Source organism: Grus americana, chromosome 20 (assembly GCF_028858705.1).
Source record: "Grus americana isolate bGruAme1 chromosome 20, bGruAme1.mat, whole genome shotgun sequence".
Taxonomy (NCBI): domain Eukaryota; kingdom Metazoa; phylum Chordata; class Aves; order Gruiformes; family Gruidae; genus Grus; species Grus americana.
Window position 1 is genome coordinate 3,839,281 of NC_072871.1, and position 20,705 is coordinate 3,859,985.

The 20,705-nt window shown below is 54.9% G+C and overlaps 1 protein-coding gene across 2 annotated transcripts in view; it reads right to left on the reverse strand.

Annotated features, from left to right (window-relative positions):
• ASTN2 (astrotactin 2) overlaps positions 1–20,705 on the reverse strand; it is a 357,525-nt gene that overhangs the window by 145,300 nt on the left and 191,520 nt on the right. For both annotated transcript variants that reach the window (XM_054848678.1, XM_054848677.1), the window contains 3 exons: positions 18,120–18,270; positions 5,768–5,934; positions 3,741–3,929 (listed from right to left, as the gene is read on the reverse strand). In XM_054848678.1, coding sequence (XP_054704653.1) covers positions 3,741–3,929; positions 5,768–5,934; positions 18,120–18,270 — 507 coding nt within the window. The remainder of the gene's footprint in view (positions 1–3,740; positions 3,930–5,767; positions 5,935–18,119; positions 18,271–20,705) is intronic.

The following is a 20,705-nucleotide window of genomic DNA, read 5'->3' on the forward strand; positions in this document are numbered from 1 at the left end:
AAGAGAGGGACGCCCAGAAGAAGGCAGCTCTGAACGTGCTTTCGGCTCAAAGGTGAAAGGAACGAGGGGGGTTTCTGGTGTGTGATCAAAGACCCCTCCTCTGCCCCCCACTAAAGTGACTGGCGAGGGACCACGCAGGAGAAGCATCGCTGGAGGAACGCTTTGATTTAAACCCTTGCAGTTAAACAGCAGCAGCAGCAAATGCCATGGCACGCTCCTCCAAGCAGGAACCTTGACGCTGGCTTGTCCATCAGGTCAGTCGAGCGCCCCGACCACAACAGTGATAATTAGCCGTTATTAAGGCACCTCAGTACGGAAAAGGCTGTCCACAGAGCTCCTAACTCGTGACGGCTCGAGCTGAGCTGCAGGGATGCTGTGGTGTTCACCTGGGCTGGGCTGTGGCTTCACTGTCGCTGATGGATGAAGAAAGGGTCCTTGGCACCAGCACGGAGGGACGTGCGAGCAGGGACAGGCTCTACGCAACACAACGAGGTGTTACACCAGTGCTGGTGTACATATGGAGCACGCATAGCGCAGGCGGTATGACCTGTTCTGGCTGCTGCCCATCCCTGTTGTGGGCACATTGGTGGCAGCAGCCGGTATTTGCTTCCTCCATCCTTCCTTGGGGCGTTACCATCTCCTCAGTCACGCCACCGAAGAGCCTGGGTGCTGCCCGACCCCCTCAGACAAAATGATGCAGTTTAAAGGGAAAAACCAAAATGTGAAGCAGCACTGACCAGAACCGCAGGTCTGGGACCTCCAAGCCGTGCGGCTCTCCCACTTCATTACCAGCCTGCTGTGCCGCGTGCTCACGTCAAACACCATCCTTACTCTGTGTCCTGAAGACACCCGCTGCACATCCCCATCCTTTCAACCTGCCTGGACACAATAAAGCCGCCGGTGCTACCCCAGCTCCTTCCCAGTGCCGCACCGACCACGCAGCCATCGGAAAGGCAGAGGCTGTAATCAGCATTGCAGACCCTTGGGTGGCAAAGAGACCACCCCAACCCCAATGGGATGGAAATATCGCTGTAACTGATAGGTGTTGCCTGGGCCAGGGTGTGCGAGACAGCTTTTCCCGGCACAAAGGCTTCCTCCCAACACCACGCTGACATGCCTGGCAGATTGAGAATATCCTATTTATGAAAGACACTGAAGATGCGGCGACATGGGAAGCAGACACCATTCAAAGGACTGTCACATCTGCATAGCTAAAGGATCCCAGCAGTTATAAATCCCTCTAAAATACTCAGCCCCTTGTTCTGATAGCAGGTTCTTGCTCCTACTTTGCAGAAACAGGCTTTTAATCCCTGGTATTAGGCAGCTTCCTGCTATGTTTCAAATGCACCAAATTAAGGGCTTCTCTAACAGCTGGTGTCTTAATGCTCAGAGAGGTTCTTGAATATCTATGAAAATCAGAGGCAAATTACATCTTTTAGTTAATAATTTCTTCTCCATTAACCTCCTTCTCTTCCCTTGTTAGGAGATGATGTAATGGTGCTTCTACGGTGTAACCCTCCGACACACCGGGCAGCCTGGCCGCAAGGAAGGACGCCGCGTGCGCGGACGTGAGCCCTTCTCATCGCTGCCTAGCGCTTTTGGAGCCAACAGGCTACATTCAGATGGGAAAGGGCAGCCGTGCTGACCTTCCAGGCTGCCAGAAAACATTTCTGGAGCAAGACGTGCTGCCTCCCGCCAGGCTCCGAGCTCTGCTGAGCCAGCGCATCGCATGCTACAGCCTGCAACACGCGGGCACGCTTTGCAGGTTGCTCTTGTTTCAGACCTGCTTTCTCCTGCCCCTCGCAGCCGTCAGACCCAGGACCAGTCCCCCAGCCACGCTGGGCACCGAACACCCCGTTTGTGGTGGCAAGGTCGTGCAGAGGACCTGGCTCCCGCTGCGCAGCCCCTCGCTGGGAAAGGCTCCCCCCCACCGCAGGCACCCTGGCCATCACCCACGCAGCGCGGCAGGAGCAGTGCCAGCCGTGGGAAGGAGGACGGATCACTAACAGTCCTTTTTTAACCTGAAAACCTGTCGGCCATGAGCCCCAAGGGCTCTGACCCCTGGCAGATGCAATCCCAACACTGCAGGTGTTTTATCCTGAGAGCAAAGCGGCCGAGGGCAGCCCCGGCAGGAACCGCTCCTGGTCCAGCCCGGACTCAAACCACCATCCCCGGGACACTCCCGGACAGCGTGACTTGGAGAAGCCACATCTCCCAGGATAAACCAGACCCACAGACAGCCTTGCATGCTTTCCAGCTAGAATTTAGCCCTGAGGATGGGAGATGTGTTTGCTTCCCGGCAGCGACAAAGCAGCCCTTAGACCCCAGCCTGGCCGAGGCAGGGCAAGGATGACACTGCAACCCTCCTGCTTTGCAGTGTGAGCAAGGGGCAAACTACGGATGAGCTGGAGAGGAAATTAAAGCCTCTGCAAAAGGAGGTTTGGTGCATAGAGACTGACGGCACAAGCTGGGGTTGGAGCTCATCTGGGGGAGCCTGTCCGGGTCTGGCATTTCCAAGCAATGGGCTCGGGGAGTTTTTGAATCCCCCAGACCTGCTCGTCCCACCAGCTCATGGAAAATTTCACTCTGCAGCCCTGGCTCTGCTCTGATGGACCCACTGACACTTTTAATGTGGGAGTGAGAGAAAGCAAAGAGGAGCCCACTGGGAAAATTGCCTTCATGTACTGTCAATTCCTGCTTCCAGCAAAGGCTGCGGCTCTGCTGGCTCCAAGCACTCGGCTGGCTGCGGCACTCTGAGCGCTTTTGTGCCGGCGGAGCTCGTAATTCATCTGCCATCAAGAGAGCAAAAGGCCAGAGTCCAGCGTGAATTCACAGCTAGGATGGCTTTGCACTCAGCTGGGGAAAAAGCACCCAGAAAAACACCAGCAGTGATGAGCACCCACAACTGCAGCAAAAATCAGAGGCAGCAACGAGGTCTTGGTGCCTTAACGTGAAAAACCCCTCAGTGCACTGGCAGACACTGGGCAAGGAAGAGCCGTGTTTGGGTGGGATGTGGGCTGGATCCTCTCCTGGCCGCGCTCAGCGCTGCTGCTTTCAAACTCATAGGCCTACCTTGGTTTACACCTGATCAAAATGCAGCTGAAGAAGAAAAAAAAAAACCCAACCAAACTCATTTTCCATCCCTGAATTCAGCAACTATCAGCCAGCTCTGTGAAGATCTGGGCTGCTCAAAGCCTGCTCTCCCCCACCGCGTCTGACCCTCGGCACTCCTGATAAAACCGGGATGCAGCCTGCAAACACCTCCTGCTACCTGCTGCTTGCACTCTGGTGGGGTATTCACCTTCAGCTTATATACGTTATTTCTTACTATGCTATATTCACAGCTCCTCCCACTGCCCCAACTGGGGGCACTGAATAAAACCAGCTCGCGTAGGTTGAAAACGCACCAAAGGAAGCGCTCTTTCACGCTACACGCAATTAACGGCAGAACTCATTGTCGCAGGATATCGTGCAGACGAAAGACGTCGGCGTTCAGAAAGAGATGAGGCAACACCACCAAGCAAAGGCCATCTAAGGCAATTAAACGCTCATCTGACGAGACCAGGATGGTCCTGCTGCCTGCGGGAAGGATGAGCAAGTAGGAAAACCACGGATGCTTGTCATCCTCCTGCTCTCTTCCCCTAACGAACGTGTCAGAGATGCTGGCTCTGCACCAACGGGCCTTGGTCCCGTCTCACCATCCCGATGTTTCCAAAAGTAGGAGCAGAACCAGGCCATACCTGAAAGTCATCTGGAACACCTGCCCTTGGTTGACGTGCTGGCTCCTGTTGTTATAGCCATGAAGCATCTCCCCAAAGAGGGTGTCGTTGAACTTGGCATCCGACTTCAGGCACTTGGGGCCCTCGCAGATGTCAGACAGCATCAGGCAGGACTTCCCATCTGGGGCCAGCTTGTACTCCTCCACGCACCTGCGGAGCACCACGAGCTACGTCAGACAGGCCAGGCGCAGAGCACGCCACCCCACGCGCCCCGCCACGGGATGAGTCTCTGCCGAGACCAGCCGAGTGTCATCGACACCCGGAGCAGCTGCCCGGGAAGGCAGAGGGGTTGCAGAGCCCACGTCCTCCGCAGCGGCTCGGTTGGGCAACCGGCAAACGAGCGCTTGGCTCCCAACAGCCATCCTTCCTGCAGCGGCACAACCCTGCTGCCTGCAGCCACGCTCTGCTGCCTGGAGCTGCCCCCAGAGCGGAGCAGAGCAGAGCCCGCCGCGCATCTGCTGCCGCTCCTTTGCTCCTGGGTCCCACTTTTGAGCTTGTTGCGCGCAAGATGCACGTGCTCATCTTCAGCTAAGGGAAACTGAGGCAGACAGCAGGGATCTGACATAACTACAGACACCGGAGACATCAGTGGCATCTTTCGCATGTGTGCTCATCCTGCCTCCCCTCCTTCTCTTCTCCTTCCTCCCGCCTTTTCCGCAGCATTGCGGCTCCCAACTACCAAGGAAACCTCCGTTCCCCGCCTGCCCCTTCCTCCCCGCAGCCAAGCACTCTGCTAACATCGATCCCACGTCTATCTGGGCTCGCTCCCCTCTCCCATTCCTCTGCCGCATTTTACCGCTGCAAGCGAAACTCCCACCCGTCTGTCGCACTTTTCCTAGCCTGTTCCCAAAGTGCAGCTCTGCCTTGAAAAGGGATTATAAAAAAAAAAAAAAAAAAAGGGAGTTTCTGTCCTTGGGGATGGAAGATTGAAATGCAGATCCTCCGCGTGGGTGCGAATGGAGACCATGTAACGTCCCAAGATTTTCTAGACCCTCCCCACAAAGGTTGCTGGTGCCTCTATGGATTTCCAACCCCTCCTGCAGGCACGGCGCAGGCAGCGTGCTCTCTCTTAGTGACTCAACCGCTCCTGTGCTGCTCGACAATAATAAAAAAAGAAGGTGGCGGTGGTGGGGAAACACCAAACCAACAAAAAGGGATAAAAAAAGAGAGAAGTTGACACGGGCAGAGCTCCCTGGGCTGCTCTTCCCAGGGGAGCAGCCAGGAGCTGGGGCTGCACGAGGGCTCTGCTGCACCTGCAGCATCGGGACTCGACGGATGCGCCTTAGAGTCACTGTTAGAAATTTGTGAGCATTTCCTTCCCAAAAGGGGTCCTTTTCCCCTCTTTCGCCCTAATCCTTCCCACAGGGACGTGAAGTAGGTTCCCGTGTGTGCCCGAGAGCGTGAACCAGCCGAGGGATACAACGTGCAGAGCCGCGGGCCGGGCGATGGCTGGCTGCAGCCGTGCAGCAGAGCCAGAGTTGCTGAGCTCCTTTTAGAACACACTGCAGCCAGGGAGATTTTCCTGAGAGAAAAATGTTAAATTGTGTAGGATTATAGGATCCCGGCCAAAATCAGGGATGAAACTCTATTTTAAGAGAGGCACAGGGGAGGAAAAAAAAAATTTTTTTTAAAAAGTGGTATTTTTCAAACAAATCCTCCACCTTCCCCCTCCAACACGCAACGTACAATTTTTTTGGTCCCTTCACGGTGAGTCACGGATCAAACCGTACCGTCACACAGCGGGGGAGAGGAGGAAGGTGCATCTGCTCACATTGCTCCTCGCGCTCCCGTACGCTTTTGCCTGCAGACAAACTGGGTGCCTGCTGGCAGTCGGCTCCATGAACAACCTTTTTCTTGGGCGCCCAGCTCCCTCGCCGGGCACGCCGCTTTGGGGATGGGCTGCACGGGAGGAGGGTCGGCAGGGATGGAAAAAGGCATGGGTTATTTATCTGCTGACGGGAGATGCAGGAGCGGCGGAGGGGACTCACCCGCAGAACATGAAGATGGTGCTGGATGAGGGGTCGTGGGGCAGAGGGAGGGTCTGCTGGAGACAGAGCTGCTCACAGCCACCGTTGAAGCCATCCGAGCAGTCGATCCCTTTGGAATAGTCGTAGCAACCGGTGCCATCCTTCATGGGTCGGAGGTCCTCGGGGCACTGCAGCGAGAGAGGGAGTGTGGTAAGGTCACTCGTGGGTCCCCAGCTACCCTGGTGCCACAGCTCGGTGGGTGCCCTCCCCACCACAGCCCACCCCCAAGCCAGGGGGATTTGTGTGTAGCGCTGCTGAACTCCATCTACATCTACAGGAGACGAGTTCATCCCGAGCGATGGATGGGAGAGCCCCGAGGGCCCTGCACCACCTCCCACAGCCTTTGGGGAAGGGGCAAGGACCACAGGGCAAGGAGCTGGTCTGCTGCAAAAGCCACGCTCCCCATCCTCCCTGCGGAGGAGGGTGAAATCCTCAGGGCAGCAAAATTACACAGTGAGGAAGCCTCAAGCCAGCGTGGGGCAAAGCGTGATGACCTGCTCTGTAATGGGCTGGAGAAACCCTCTGCGTTTGCTACCTGTTCCTCTGAGATGCAGAGAAGTCTGGCGTGACCCAGAAAAAACATCTCAACACCTTGGGACCAACCCAGAAAACCATCTCAACCCTTGCCAGGCAGGCCAGCGAACCTGGCCTCGGCCAAAAGCGTCTCGCTGCCTCCCCTGGGAGCAGGCAGCTGCAGGCAGGACCGGGGGAGGACAAGATCACAGCCCAGGCTCATCAGTTTTTCACAGCCAAGGGAACCGTGCTGATTCACACAAGCTGAGAATCTGGCTCTGGGTTTTAATTCCAGTTCCCCAGCTGGCTTTCCTTGTCCCAAAAGATAAAAGCCAGCAGGCGGCAAATGCCATCAATAAATTGTCACCCAGATTAAAGCGCTCTTCTATTCCACTCGCGTTATTTATCCCTTTCCGCCAAACACGCACGCACCCAAACAACAACAAAAAGGCCAGTCCTTGAAAAAATAAATATATCTTGCCCAGGAGCAGCTCGCAATTAGAAATGCATTATGGAATTTCTTGAAGATGAGTTAGACTGGAGCTTGTACAGGTAGTGATGAAGGCAGGTTATAAATGGCCTCTGTCAAGTAGAAGAAAGGTTATAAAACCGCTATACTTTGTGCTTAAAAAAGAAAATCAATTTTCCATGTGAGCAAAATGCTGTACATATTGCTAAAAGTTCAGGAGACCCTGGACCCCGTGCTCGCTGTCACAGGCAGGGTCCCGACGAGAGACGGGCTGCTGAGCCTTGCTCACTCTTGCCTACCGAAGAAGCAAACTGCCCCCGTGGGACACCAGAAAGAAGCTTTCAGGAGTCCTGGCCCACCTCATCCGAGCGATGAGAAGTTTCTCTCCACCTCCTAGAAACCCCACGCAGTTCCCTACGGCAGCAGCATCAAAGCTGCTTCTGCCCCACCTGCAGCAACCGCGATGTCTTGGGCATCCCCGCGCCTGACGTCCCTCCGACACCTCGCTGGTCCTGTGCTCTCGGCTCTGCAGCTCGGGGGCACCGGGCGAACCTCAGCACCTTCCGTGCGGGCCATGGATAAGGTGGAAAGGGGAGGCAAGGGACAGGTGAGGGGCACACGGCTTTTCTAGCCAAAGGATGTCAGGACAAGAGGTTTTAAACTAAAAGAGGGGAGATTCAGATTAGCTATAAAGAAGAAATTTTTTACAAGAGTGGCGAAACACTGGCACAGGTTGCCCAGAGAGGTGGTAGATGCCCCATCCCTGGAAACATTCAAGGTCAGGTTGGACGGGGCTCTGAGCAGCCCTGCTCACTGCAGGGCGGTTGGGCTGGACGATCTTTAAAGGTCCCTTCCAACCCAAACCCTTCTGTGGTTCTACGCTGGCAGCAAAGGGCTCTGGAACGGGACGCTGCCTGTCTCTGCAAAGCAAGCAAGCCCTGCCCAGGCACGGAGCGGCAGAAGACACGGGAGCGAGAAGCTTTCTAGCTGCATGTACAGGATAAATATGAAGGAGGAGAGGACACTTGGAACAATCTGTGCTTTTCACTGCTGAGCTGCCTGGGAAACAGGATCAGGATAAGTGTTTGTGAAACCGCAGATACAACACTTATCTCCTGCGGTCTCCTCCACATCTGCCGGCCCCACTGTAAGAATAAGAGCTGTGCAAATTGGCAGAAACGCTTCTCCCTGGAGGACAGAGAGGGCTGACTGCAAAGAGCATCTTCTGCTCCACAGTGCCGCGTCCACCTCTCTGCTGCTCTCCCCACGCCGACGGGGATGGGGAGGTCTGGGACTCTGCCCAAGTCCCCTCTGGAGCTCCTGAGGGACCTTTCAGGGTGCTGAAGGCAACCGGATGGGACCTTAAGTCAGCAGGAGCTGCAGGATCACAGCCAGGGGATCAGTCACGGCTTTTCGGAGCTGTCACTTGGGACTCTCACCCCGGCACTGATCTGCGTGCTGAGCTCAGCACCTTCCCCAGCCCGCAGAGGAAGATGATGGCTCTTTCCCCAGGACTGGGTTAGCGGGTCACCCAAGCCCTTCCTCCCTCAGCCCCACTCTGCTCGAGGCCACCCTCGGGATATTCCTCCAGTTTGGCTTTTAATCACCACGAAACATGTTTCCTTTCTGTTTGTAATTATGCATCCTAATACGCATTAATTATGGCAGGCAAATAGCTCAGCACAAAATTTGCAAAAGAAAGCACCCCCTCCCCATCCGTCCCCGGCTCGGCGTGGAGCCGGCTCTCCGGCCAGCTGTAGCGTTACAGCGAGAAGCTCTCCAGGGACAGAAAGCTTTGGTAGCCAGCACACAAACAGGGGAGGTGTCCCTGCTCGGTGGGGGACACCACCGAGGACGTGCTCCTCTTTGGGGAGAAGATGCCAGGGACAGCGAGCCAGGGGAACCGGCGAGCTCCGCAATTAGTGCCAGCCAGGAAAACAGGCAGATGGCAGGAGAGGCAGCGGCAGCCTCCTGCGCAGCAGGGTTGCAGGGATGAATAGGTGGATGGAGCAACTCCTGGGCACAATAAAAACTTTACCACAGATCTCCCTGCCCCTGAAGCAGAGGATTTGACATCGGGACGTCCCACCAATAGACCAGAGCAGGGAGAAAACTAAAGCCCATTTGGGTGCAACTATGTTCTTGCCCACAGGCTGAGCGTAGTCAGAAATGACCCAGGAAAAACCCAGCTCGTGCTAATCCCAACTTCCCGGGCTGGGCTGAAGGGTCCGTCTGGGCTCCCTCATGGGCTCCCAAAACCAGAGTTCACTCTGCAGCTGCTGGGCTCTTATAAAGGACCAGATCTGTTATTGCTGACATTGATTTGTCTGGCTCGGGCAGCAGAGAACCAATAATTACGGTGAGTTTTAATCAATCCCCCATCAATTCAGCTGCAGTTCAATTTGCGATCTGCCTTGGCAGTGACACAGGATGGGGGGCTGTGTCGGAAAATGATTAGAAAATCAATAAGCAACTCAGCCAATAACTCTGTCTGGGCACTCACGGGTGACATGTCCCTCCCCGATGGGAGGAAAGTTGGCGAGACGCGGTGCCCCGGCAGCCCCCGGCCAACCACCTCTGTGCAACCCTCGTCCGGATACGGGATGGATCCATTTATCCAGGGAGGCAAAGGGATCCTTCAAACCGTTAGTCAGCTCTTCAAAAGAAAAAGCTGTTTGTGGTTAGACCCGCACTGCTTGGGAACTCGCTTCAAACTCCCAGACCATCCTTCACCCGTGGATCTGACCAGCAAAAATATCTCAGAGCTTGGGAAGAGGGTCTGGTACTTAATCCATGCTCCAGAGAGGAAAAGGGAAGTAGGAGGAGACTCCAGGTCATGGTCTGCTCTGAAAAGCCAGGGAGAAGCCGTTACCACACCAATGTAATTCCACTGCCTTGCAAATCCACTCTGTCTACGCAGGAGCAAATTGGTTTCTCTGTGACGACAACCAGCCCTGAAAATTACACTTGGGATTGGAAAAGAAAACTTACTTGCTTGTCGTCTTCTGCATTAGCACTGTTAATACAGATTCTGGCGGCTAAACACGACACACCGCTACAATGCCCTGACGGATTTGCGAAGGAGGAACGGCCGGCAGCTCGGCGGGGTTTGGCTGATAGCACAGCCGGGCACCGGCTCGTCCCCTCCCAGCCGCGCCGGGCAGAGCACCCGGGTCTTGATTTTTGTGACTGCAGTCAGCAAACAGACCCCAAGTACACACGGGGAATGGATATGCTGACTAAGAAAGTGCTATTTTTATCTGGTTTTTGGAGAAATGGGCTTTTTTCCCTTTTAAATGACATCTCCAGGGTGACACGGAGTGGCAGAGCTGGCAGGAACTGCTGCCACATGCCTGCTGCCACCCCCGGGCGGCCACCGGAGCCGGCCTCACCGATGCACGGGGCTGCGGTTTGGAACGAAACAGGATGCCTGCGCCCACCACCATCCCCCCAGCACAGCGCGTGGCACCGCGTGGCCTCCTGCCACCAGCGCTCGGCACAGCTCCTCTGCCCACCGCCACCGTCCTCAGCGCGGCCGGAGCAAATGCCGACGGGAGGAGGATCATCTTCAAGGGGAAAGGAAGCAAGCATCTGCCAAAAGCCATACGAGATTGCGTCTTAGGAAAATAAGTATCTGAACGAGTCACTGCTCGCGTTAGTGAGTAAAGGCCCCCCCCCCCCCTTTTTTTTTTCTCCTTTCTCGTTTACAAAGCTCATTAGCAGTGAGATGGGTGAGGGGGTCACTGGAAATAAAATCAGAGTCTCATTACTGACACAGATCCCCCAGACGAGAGGACACCAGCTCTCCATCTGAGCTGCCTGCCAGGGTTTCTCAGCTCAGCTCCTCTCTTCTGTTATTAAGTTTAAAAAAAGAATATTTAATAAAGTGTTTCTGTAAACTGCCCTTTTTATTATTCCACTCTGTTTTCTCAACAATAGCAGCCTTTTTGTCAGAGATAAAAGCCCAGACTGTTCCCGCACCAGGGTGGCGGAGGTGATGCTCTGGGTGCAGACAAGCCCGGCTCCACCTCGGCTCTTCGAAACCAGACGGGGACACTGCCACCAACCCCCGGCGCCACACCCCCACATCTGGACACATCTGGAGGCCAGACCCAGGACCCTGGCCCCGTGCAGCTTCCCCAAGCTGCATCCCCAGCACCGCTGGCCTGAGGCTGCAAAAAAGGCTGGTGGCTCAGTGCCGCAGAGGCACCGAGCGCAGCACCCAAAGGCCCCGCTGGCCCCCGCTTTGGTCAGAGGCATCCTCACTCCTCACCGAGGAACCTCCTCGGCGCGAGACAAAAACATTAAGCTGAGGTACAAGCAAGTGCCAGCATTTTAATGAGCTCCAAACTATGCAGTGGCATGTATTTTATTTGCTTGCTGGAGCTCAGAAATGACACAAATGCAGTAAACTCCTCTGTGTCCATATATATATATATATGTATATTTATATATTCGGACAACTTTGGCTTATTCTGCCTTCGCTTTCCTGGCCTGGAAGGCCCCTGGTGAGCAAGGCTCCTCAGCAGCAGCAGGACCAGAGTCTGGCTGTACACAGCCCAGTCTCTACAGGTGAGATTTATCCCTCCTGTCCTAATATTTCAGTTAAATGGGCCAAAAAGCTGGGTGCTAAAGCGTCCATTGGCTCCGGGCAGTCTCTCTCCAGGGCCACCCCTGCCTCGCCTCCTCGGGGCAGCAACGTCCTCACCACCACCCCGGCTGCGGCAACTCCCCCCCCGACACCCCGCTGCGGGGGAGCATCCTTCCCAGAGGGAAACATTACAACTGTTTTCTGAAATAACAGTCATTATCTTCCCACTCTTTCCCCTCCCTCCTTTCCCCCTGCTTCCTTTTCCCTTTCAAGATCATCAATCATTATTTTAGCCTCAGAAAATCAAACCCATCTGTCTTCCAGGCTCCCGAGCACACACCGCAATAGCTCACGCTCCTCAGCTCGGTCCCCCCGTGACAGTGGGCTGGGGGCTCCACGGAGGAGAGCGAAGCTCCGGGCAATGAGGGAGCATCTCCTCACCTCCGGCCACCGCACAGCTCTCGCGTGGACCCGCTCAGGCACCTCGCTGTGTGTACGTCTGCATCTCAATTCAAAGTGGGATGGACTCGTTTCAAGCGGCTGGTGGGATGCTATGTGCACAGATGTAAGTACGCAGAGCTCCCGGAGCAAGGAAATCAAGCTAGTGGAAACCCTCCAGCTGCGTCCCTTCCGGGAGGCACCAACAGCCCATTTTGGGGCGTGCTGGCATCTCCTGCCCATCCTAGCCACAGCAGAGGCTGGCACCTCCAAAAACCTTTGGGAGACCAGAAATTCAACTCCTGCCCCACCCGACATCCAGGGTACAGCCCAGCCACAACGCTACACGCCAAATCCCACCACCCAGACCAGACCCAAAGACCGACCCCAGCTGCGACCAGCACACACGAAGCATCCCAGTGTGCTGGGGAGCAGAGGGGCGAGGGCTGGTGCCAGCCAAACCCTCTGAGGAATGCCGCTGAAAAAGCTAACGCTGGTGAAAATGAGACTTTTATCACCCAAACTACTTCATCCACGCACAAGCAGAGCCCTCCAGATCACCTCGGTGCCTCCTGAGCTATTCCACTTGCTTTTAAACCTGGGCACCGCTTGCCGGCATGGCGCGAACCCCTTCTGCAGCACTGAAAGCAAAGGCGGGCGGCGGGCTCCCCGTCTGCCCCTCCGCTCCCTGCTGTGGCCGGCTACCGACCCCGGCGGCTCTTGCCACCCTTTGCTGCTCTCTCTTCCTCAAATCCCATTCCCATCACAGGTAGTTCCCTGGCTTAACGACAGGAACTCGAAACCGCAGGCTCCTTGGGAGGGAGGGAGAATTGCTGTTGAGCTCAGGGGGCTTCTGCTTCCAACCAGAACATGCACAAGGAGTCATCTTCTGCTTCAAGGAGCCAGCTAAACTTTAAAGGGATTAGAAGAGAATGGTTTCCTCCCCACCTTCCTCCCTTGCGTGTGCATCTCTAACATAATTAGCTAGGTGCCTCGTAAGGCAGGGACGGATGAGTTTTTATTTTTTCAATGAACAATTGTCTGTCAGAAAAATGCAGATTTGATGAAGCTTAAGTGCTTTGTGGGATTCCATCAATTACATCTCAAAATTCATTGGGAAATTAGGAGAGCATTTAATTTTGACAAGGTTGAAATGTTTTGGTTTCCACTGCCTAATTTTGTTTTCATTTCAGGCTGTACACTGGGATAACGCAATATATAACATAAAGCTCCAGATGATAATGTTGGAATTAAACATTTCCCTCCTCCTTCATAGAAAAGAGATGTTTTGAACAAAAATATTTTGGAACTTGCATATACACAGGAGATTTCTGCACAGCATTTTGGTTTGGGCTAGAACTCCCAAATACCCAATTTCCCCCCCAAGAATATCAGTTCTCAGCTTCATCGGCTTCATTTTGACATACCCTGGTCCCCAAGCCAGGGGGCTTGTGCTGGAAGGAGGAGACTGGAGCAGTAGCCATTGCCCCGCTCCTTCGTTTCTAACCCCATTTCTCCCCGAAATGGTTACGCTCCTAAATTAAGCCGTTTCTCTGCCCCACTTTGCAGCGGCTAGAGAGCGAAAGAGAAGGATTAGCTCCAGATAGGAGCTTATACACCTGTGTGGACCATGCCAAACTTCTCCTCCGTCTCCGTCTAAAAAGGCTGGGACCGACACCACGCCGGTGTCACCGTAAGCCACAGCTTCAGTAGAAGACTCTCTGGTAGATGCTCTCCTTGCTGAGCCAAACTCCCCGATGCCGTGAGCGGGAGGAAGAGCAGTTCCCATCGTGCTTGGAGCCAAACGATACTTTTTTCTCGCTCAAATTAGAAATAAATCTGTGCTAGAGGAAGCCCAGCCAGTGAGCAGGAAGATGGGGATGCTCAGCAGGATTTCGTGTCTGTGCAGAACAGCAGCACCCGCTGCCTGGGCTCAGGGGGCTCCCCTACCTCTTGCCAACACCTCTCCCGAGGTGGGACAGATCCTGGAGCACAGCCGCGCTGCGAGCCCTTCCACATCCACCTGCAAAATCTTTGGCCTCCACGGCACCCATCGCTCTCTTCTAACTCACCAAGATCTGCAGGCATCACAGATGCTACAGAACCATCAGACCACACCACCTGCACCTGCCCGTGGTAAAGCTGCTCACGCAGCAGGGACAGAGGGGCCCAATTCTGCTGTTACCTCAGACCCCGAGCTGCCTTCCCCACCACCAGCTCCCAGCCTGTGCCCTCCTGCACCTCCAGGAGGTCCTCACAGTGATGAGACCCCATCCCGAGAGGCACCACGGGGCTCAGACACGCACCTTCACTGCACGCCTGTACCTGCTGCTGCCTCCTCCCACCGCGATGCCGAGGATGCCCAGCGTGCACTGGAGGGGAACCGTCCATCTCCTCACCCAGCTCACGTGCTAACATCTAAGCTCACTTCCCTCGGGGGAAAAAAACCCCTCACCCATCTGATTCCCCTGGGGGTGCAATCCTGCCTCGCTGGGGCTCACAAACAAGCGCAGTCACGAGGCAGCAGATGCGAGTGACCTCTTTTCCCCGGGCGGAGGAGAGGACGGGCATCAGTAAGCAAAGCCGAGCTGAGGGACAGGTGGGGAAACCTGAATTTAACCAGGTTACAGGTGTTTCCTTCCATCCCTCAGGGCCAATTCACAGGGTTTCATCTCAAATTATCAATCACCAACACATGAGGGTCAATCACTTTGCCTTCTTCAACATCCTCCCTCCTGGCTGAGCAGCTACCACCGTGCTGGTAGAAGGGATCGGAGACACAGGTTCCTGTACTGGCGATAATCTGACGTACTCCTCCAGCACAGCTTCTCCCAGTTTGCTGTGGTCCCTGCGGGGTGGTATGAAATGTACACTAGACTCAACGTGCACAGCAGAGCCACCAGATTTAGAGAAGCTCACTGGGATTTTGGTTTTTTTGGGGAAACGTCTGTGGCTTCCCCAGACCTGACAGCAATTTCTGGGGTGCAACAAGGAAAAGCAGCACAGAAACAGGTTTTCTAGAGCTTGGGGACTGTTCTGTTCTGTTGCAAGGCAGGGGTCGAAGGCAAGGTTCCAGTCAGCAACACCAAGGTCTTAGCAAGGTTGCAGCTCGTACTTCTTAAAATTACCCCAACAAAACAAGCCTCCGATAAGAAAAGAACTGCAGAAAACCTTTATGCGCTAATGCCATCTACTGGGTACACATAAAAATAACAGAAAAGCCATGAGATGAGGGGAAAAAGGGGCCCCACGGGAAGCGTGGGATGGGGAGCTGTCACCCCTCCAGGTGGGGACCCCACTGCAGAGCCTTTGGGGTGACGCCTCGCTCGCAGGACTTTAAGCAGAGGGACGTCTTCGTTTCTCCTTCGTAAGCCCAGGGAGACTGTCCTTGGAGACTCCACCAGGAGCTGCAAGCAACTGCCCTCAATGTTTCAACCGAGTCCTTCTAAGGCCAAACAATTAGGTAATGGCAGAGCCCGCGCCGCTAAAAAGCCCCAAGATAAATGCATCCCCAGCCCGCGCAGAATTACTGGAAGCTGTATTAAGGGCATGAAGGGACTGGTAACAGATGATGACTATATATAAAAGGAGTAAGAAATCTTTGAGATTTGTGCTGTTCCCTGGTTGAGCTGCTAGGCTCCGGCTCTGCTGTCTATTAATTGCTTACAAGGCTGCATGTATATTTTATGCTCAGTACCTGCCTGGAACATTTGTTGGATTTAGCCTTGATTGATGAACCACTGATTATATACTTCTGTGGTCCTCGGCAAATTAATAAACTGTTGACTGGTAAAGATTAACAACATGTCATGATTTGCGAAACAGCGTCCAGAGTAAAGCTGAAGGAAACCTAGTGCTAAAATTAGTACATGAATGCTCCCTGAACTCTATAAAAAGGGGATAGCTTAATTAAATTACATCCTGATATTGCCCATAGCACTTACCAAATTGGCAAACTGAGTTCACAGCAGTTCAGCTTTAAAACCAACTGACATCCCTGCAAATTTGCAGCAAATGACCCCATCCCTGCTGGCACTGGAAGCCCAGCTCACACCCGGCAGACTCCGGGAGCAGGGGCGGGATGCAGAGGGGATGTACTGCCCAGCGCAGGGACCGACGCAGAAGGTGCCGCAAGGTCGCACGCCGGGGCCGCAGTGAGCTGCCAAACTCCGCTCCCATCACCTGTGACCCCGCTCAGCACCACGAGCACGACCCGGGGCTGGGGGCAGCGCTGCCTGCCCACCCCTTAGGCTTTTCCCCAGATCGACAGCCACGGACCGTGGTCAGAAACAGGGGGCAGTGCCCCCCAGACCTCTGCTTGCACCCCTGCCACTGCTGGGCACCTAAAAGCAGGTGATGAGCGTAAAACGTCACAGGGGGCTGGGAGAGCCGGGAGGGATGGAGCACTGTGCCTCTGGTGTCAGTCCGACGGGAAGCGGGGGGAGACAGGGACCGGAGGTGGGATGCCGCGGCCGTCCCCAAACTCGCCCCCCCAGGGAGCTCAGCTCTGCTGTCCTCAGGCTGCAGCTGGGACTGGGGAGCTGGGGGGGCTTCACCCCATGACGGCGTGCTGCGGAGAGGGGCAGAGCAGCCTCACACTCCTGCAGCGGGAGGAAAAAGGAGCGAAGAGCAGAGGGAGGAGAGACGGGCGTCTCTGCAGACATCTCCTGTCCCCATGGGATGCTTGGCCCCCACAGCCCAGCGTGATGCGGGAGGATGGGGTGGGGGGTCCCACTGTTCCCCTGTGTCACCTCTTGTCCATGGCTGTCGGGGAGGGGATGCACTCCAGGAGAACGGCTCCCGCTGCTTCTCCTTTCTCCTCCCCCCGCCACTGTACGCAGTTTGTTCTCTTTACAGAAAGCCTCAGTGAGGCATTACAGAAGCAGGGGGGGTATTTTCCTCTTCCCCGAGTGACAGAGTTTTCAATTTCTGCCTCTCCGTGTGCCAGCGTGGCGAACGCTAGGCCTGTAATTTATTGACATTTTCTGTCTTAATATATCCTGACTTCTAAAAAGAGGCATCTCCTCCCAGCGGCACGGGACGATCGGAGCCCCAGTTGCTTCTGACAGTGTCTGGGAGGCACGTTGGCATTCAGAGCAAAATAATACCCCCAAAAAACGGGGAAAAACCCCTAATGGACTAGAAAGGCAGCCATTCCTTGGAAAAGGGAACAAAAGAAAAGGACAATGGGAAAAGAAAGGAGGAAAGGGAGAGGAGTGGCAAGGGGAGACGGCGCCAGGCGCTGCTGGTGACACATCAGGCTGTCGTGCTAAATGGCCTTAACAAGCAATCGGAGAAGGGGATAATGAAAACGCCACCCCCGGGACGGCACCACTCCAGCCTGACCTTTCCTGGCTGCCGTGTATAAACATCTTCAATAAATAAAGAGACACTTAACTCCCGCCTCTGCTGAGATGGGAGGGGGGGGACAGGGGCTCTGACTGCAGCAAGAGGGAAGGGAAGGGGCAGAGGGGTTTGGGGGGCTTCGGAGCAGCGGGCATGTGTTTGCAGGGCAGGCGGAGAGGGCGACGAGCTCGGGACCCCCTTGGGGGTCACCCCCCCACCCCGCTGCCTGGCCAGCAGCCGGCTCCTACAGCAGATAGATGAGAACGGATGCTCCGGCTTCCCCCCGGTTTCCCAAGGCTCTGCCCCCGTGTCTCCGCACGTCGTACCGGACTGGCAGGAGCTCTGCATGCAGGGAAGTGGTGACTTGGCTGTGGGGGGAGACGGGTCAGAGCTGGGAGAGGTGCTGAGCTCTGCTGCTCCCACCTGGCAGAATGGCAAAACCCCTCTGCTCATCGATAGCTGGGAACGATTCAGAGCCTCTGCCCAAAACGCATGGTCTGGGGTCGAAGAGGTCTTCTGGAGGGGGGACTGCAAAACCTGGGACTCGGTAGATTGTCCAGCAAGACGTGAGCACGTTCAGAAACAAATCAAAACTCTGAGGGTGTCAGAGGGGCCCAGAGGGGCAGAGGATGGGGAGATGCTTCATCTCTCTCCCACGCTGGGATGCACAAGGCAGGAGAAAATGCGAGACTGCTTTCAGCCCGTGCTTTCCTGGCAAGCAGGAAAACGACCATCAGCCTCAAGCATTTGTCTTTTGCTCATCTGAGTCCCCAGGCTCCTTCCCTGAGCTCCTTAAGGCACGTGTGATTTGCCGTGAAGGCCCCTGGGGCGGGGGGAGTCCAGCACCAGCACATGTCCCCTTGGCCACATCCCCAGAGAGGGAGCAGGCAATGTCCCCCTCCGGCTTGTCCCCAGAACGGATGCCAGCCCCGGGGGCCAGCAGCCGTGGTACCTACCACGCAGCCCGTCGAGTCCACTTTGCGATCCGAAACGCACTTGAAGTTGCGAGTACAGCCACCGTTGTTGCGGGAGCAATCTCGGACCGGCCCGAAGGAGGATAGCAAGTCATTGATGGTTTCAAAGTAGGTGGACAGCATCGCTTCTTCCCTTGGAGAGAAAAGGCACGGTTAGGGCTGGCAGGGAGCTGGCAGTACACGGCACGGGCAGGGTGACGCTGTGCCCACAGAGAGGGCTGCGCTGGTGAAATCACGGCGTTTCGAGTAGCAACACTGAGTCAAAGGAGGCTTCCCAAGAAAACTGAGGCTTTGTGATTCTGCTATATATAATAAATCTGCTGCATAGCTCTGACATCCTTGATGAGAACCAACCAGTTAGGGGGTTTCAAAGATCCGATCTACCATTTTCATGCAAACTGGCAACCAGCAGATACTTTTTCAGTAGCCTGGACCTGTGTGTGAATCCAACCCTATACTAGACAACAGCGAATCCACAACAGTGAAACTCCTCCTGAACATTTCACAGCTGGACCAAGCCTGCCCGAGCACCCACGCCTTGTCCATCACCTGAGGACGCTGCAGAAGCTGGAAAGCCATACGAAACTTGGGGTGTGGATGCAGAGGCTCATACCTGTGCTCGGCTCCGGGGGATCGGGAGCAGGGGACGCAGGGACGGGTGCAGGCACAGCTCTCCGCTGCGCTGCTCCAGCCCGGGATGGCTCTGCAAAGCCCCAGGCACGGCCCTCTCTTAAGCAAGTAAGAAGCATAAACGCCTACAAATTCGACAGCCGTGTAAAGCCTTGGGAAGCTCCCAGGCCTCTCCGCGCTGCGCACGCAGCAGATTTTTGTCTGTGACAAAGTACTCGGGCACTTTGCTTTCTGCTGGGCTCCTGCAAAAGGAACACAGATGCTTGTCGAGAGCTTTAAGCATCTCCAAGGTATTTTTCATCTTCAAAGCATATGTTATATATTAAGCGATACCTGCAACCCATCTTGGGCAAAAGATCCCGTCACCCTTGCACTGACAGGAGAGAGACAAAAGCCATTTACCCGAGGTCACAGAACAAGTCAGTGATGGAGATGGACCTGATCTCCACAGGTTATTTATTAGATCTTTATACACAGGGGGCTGCAAACAAACACTGACCCCTCTGACCTTAAAATACCCGCCAAGGCAATGCGTCACGGCATCTCCATCACCTTTAGCATCTCCCCTGCTCTCCCATCAGCACCCAAAAAGCCGTGCAATGACTCAATACCCAGTGCTAATCTTGTCTTTTTTTTGGGGTGGGGGGGTTAATTTGAAAACCACGTGCTTGGCAATGAAACAGGGGTGGAGGAATATTCAGCAGCCCTTGAAGACCACAGCACTGCTGTCTCAAACTAGCACGGCGTTGTCGATCGGCGGAGGGCCCCTGCGCACGCGCACGCCGTCACGCTCACGCACACAGTCCTGCCAACACCAAACGCTTGAAAAAATCATGAGTCAGGCATTAAAAAGATATAATGAGATTGGCATAAAAATGATGAGATTTTAAAAATAAATCAATCACTGGGTGGTTCCCCTCCCCACACACCCTAAATTTGCCTTCTGCTTTCTGAGCCTTTAGGGCGTAATTGAGCTTTTCCCTGCAAGCTTGAGGGCTAGAAACTACCCAGAGACCAAACCCAAAGAAATAAAGCCCTACATAGTACTGAAATCACGATTCTGCAGATTCCAGATTTCTAGGCAATCACAGAATTCCAGAAGCTGGGAACTTTCAACAAAGAAAACACCATAAAACCAGCAAGAACCGGTAAATTGGCACGTCCCTGCTGGGATGGAGGTGGAGGGCGGCTTCTCCGCTACCGTGGGTTGGGGCAGACGAGTTACCCCAGCACCGGGGTAGCTCCGTGCCCACTGCGGTGCTTCTGGCTCCATCGCTGCCCCACGTAGCAAACCCATGTCTGCGCTGCCCGCTTTCACCCCAGTTAATGCTTCCCAATTAACCTTTCCCTCTCGGCGATCATGCTTCCGATATTCCCCCTCTCTTGGCCCATCTCCTAGATTTTCCAGCATATTTGGAGCTGAATCTCCCTCTGTCCTTCCTTGGTCATGTTTCAAATATCTTTAGAGGCCCTTTTCTATCAGCACTCTGTTCCCACCAGAATTTGCAGCTCCTCCGGAGTGAGGGAGTGAGAAAGGCAGAATATATTAGATCAGGGCACGTATTTCTGCTGGAGAGATGGGAGAAGAGAAAGGGCATATTATTTACTAACCAAAAATGCTGTTTATTAATGTAGAGAGAATTATTTCAATAAAATAACAACAAACCATGACAACTCCTCCACCGCCCACCCGAAAGCTCAGCCCCATCTGGTCCTCCCGGGGGGTATCTCGTCGTAGGTGGACTGCAAGGAGAACCGTGCCCCCGTCTTCCCCTCCTGGCTTTTCCATTTGGCCACCAAACCAGCAGAGCCTCCTGCAGCTCCCACTTCCCTGGAGGGAGAAGGTGAGGAGCTACCGCCGTGCTCTGCGGTGTAAAGCAGACCCCGGGGCCGGATCCTCGGCCGGGGTAACTCCGGAGAGCCGGACCGCTGCCGGGA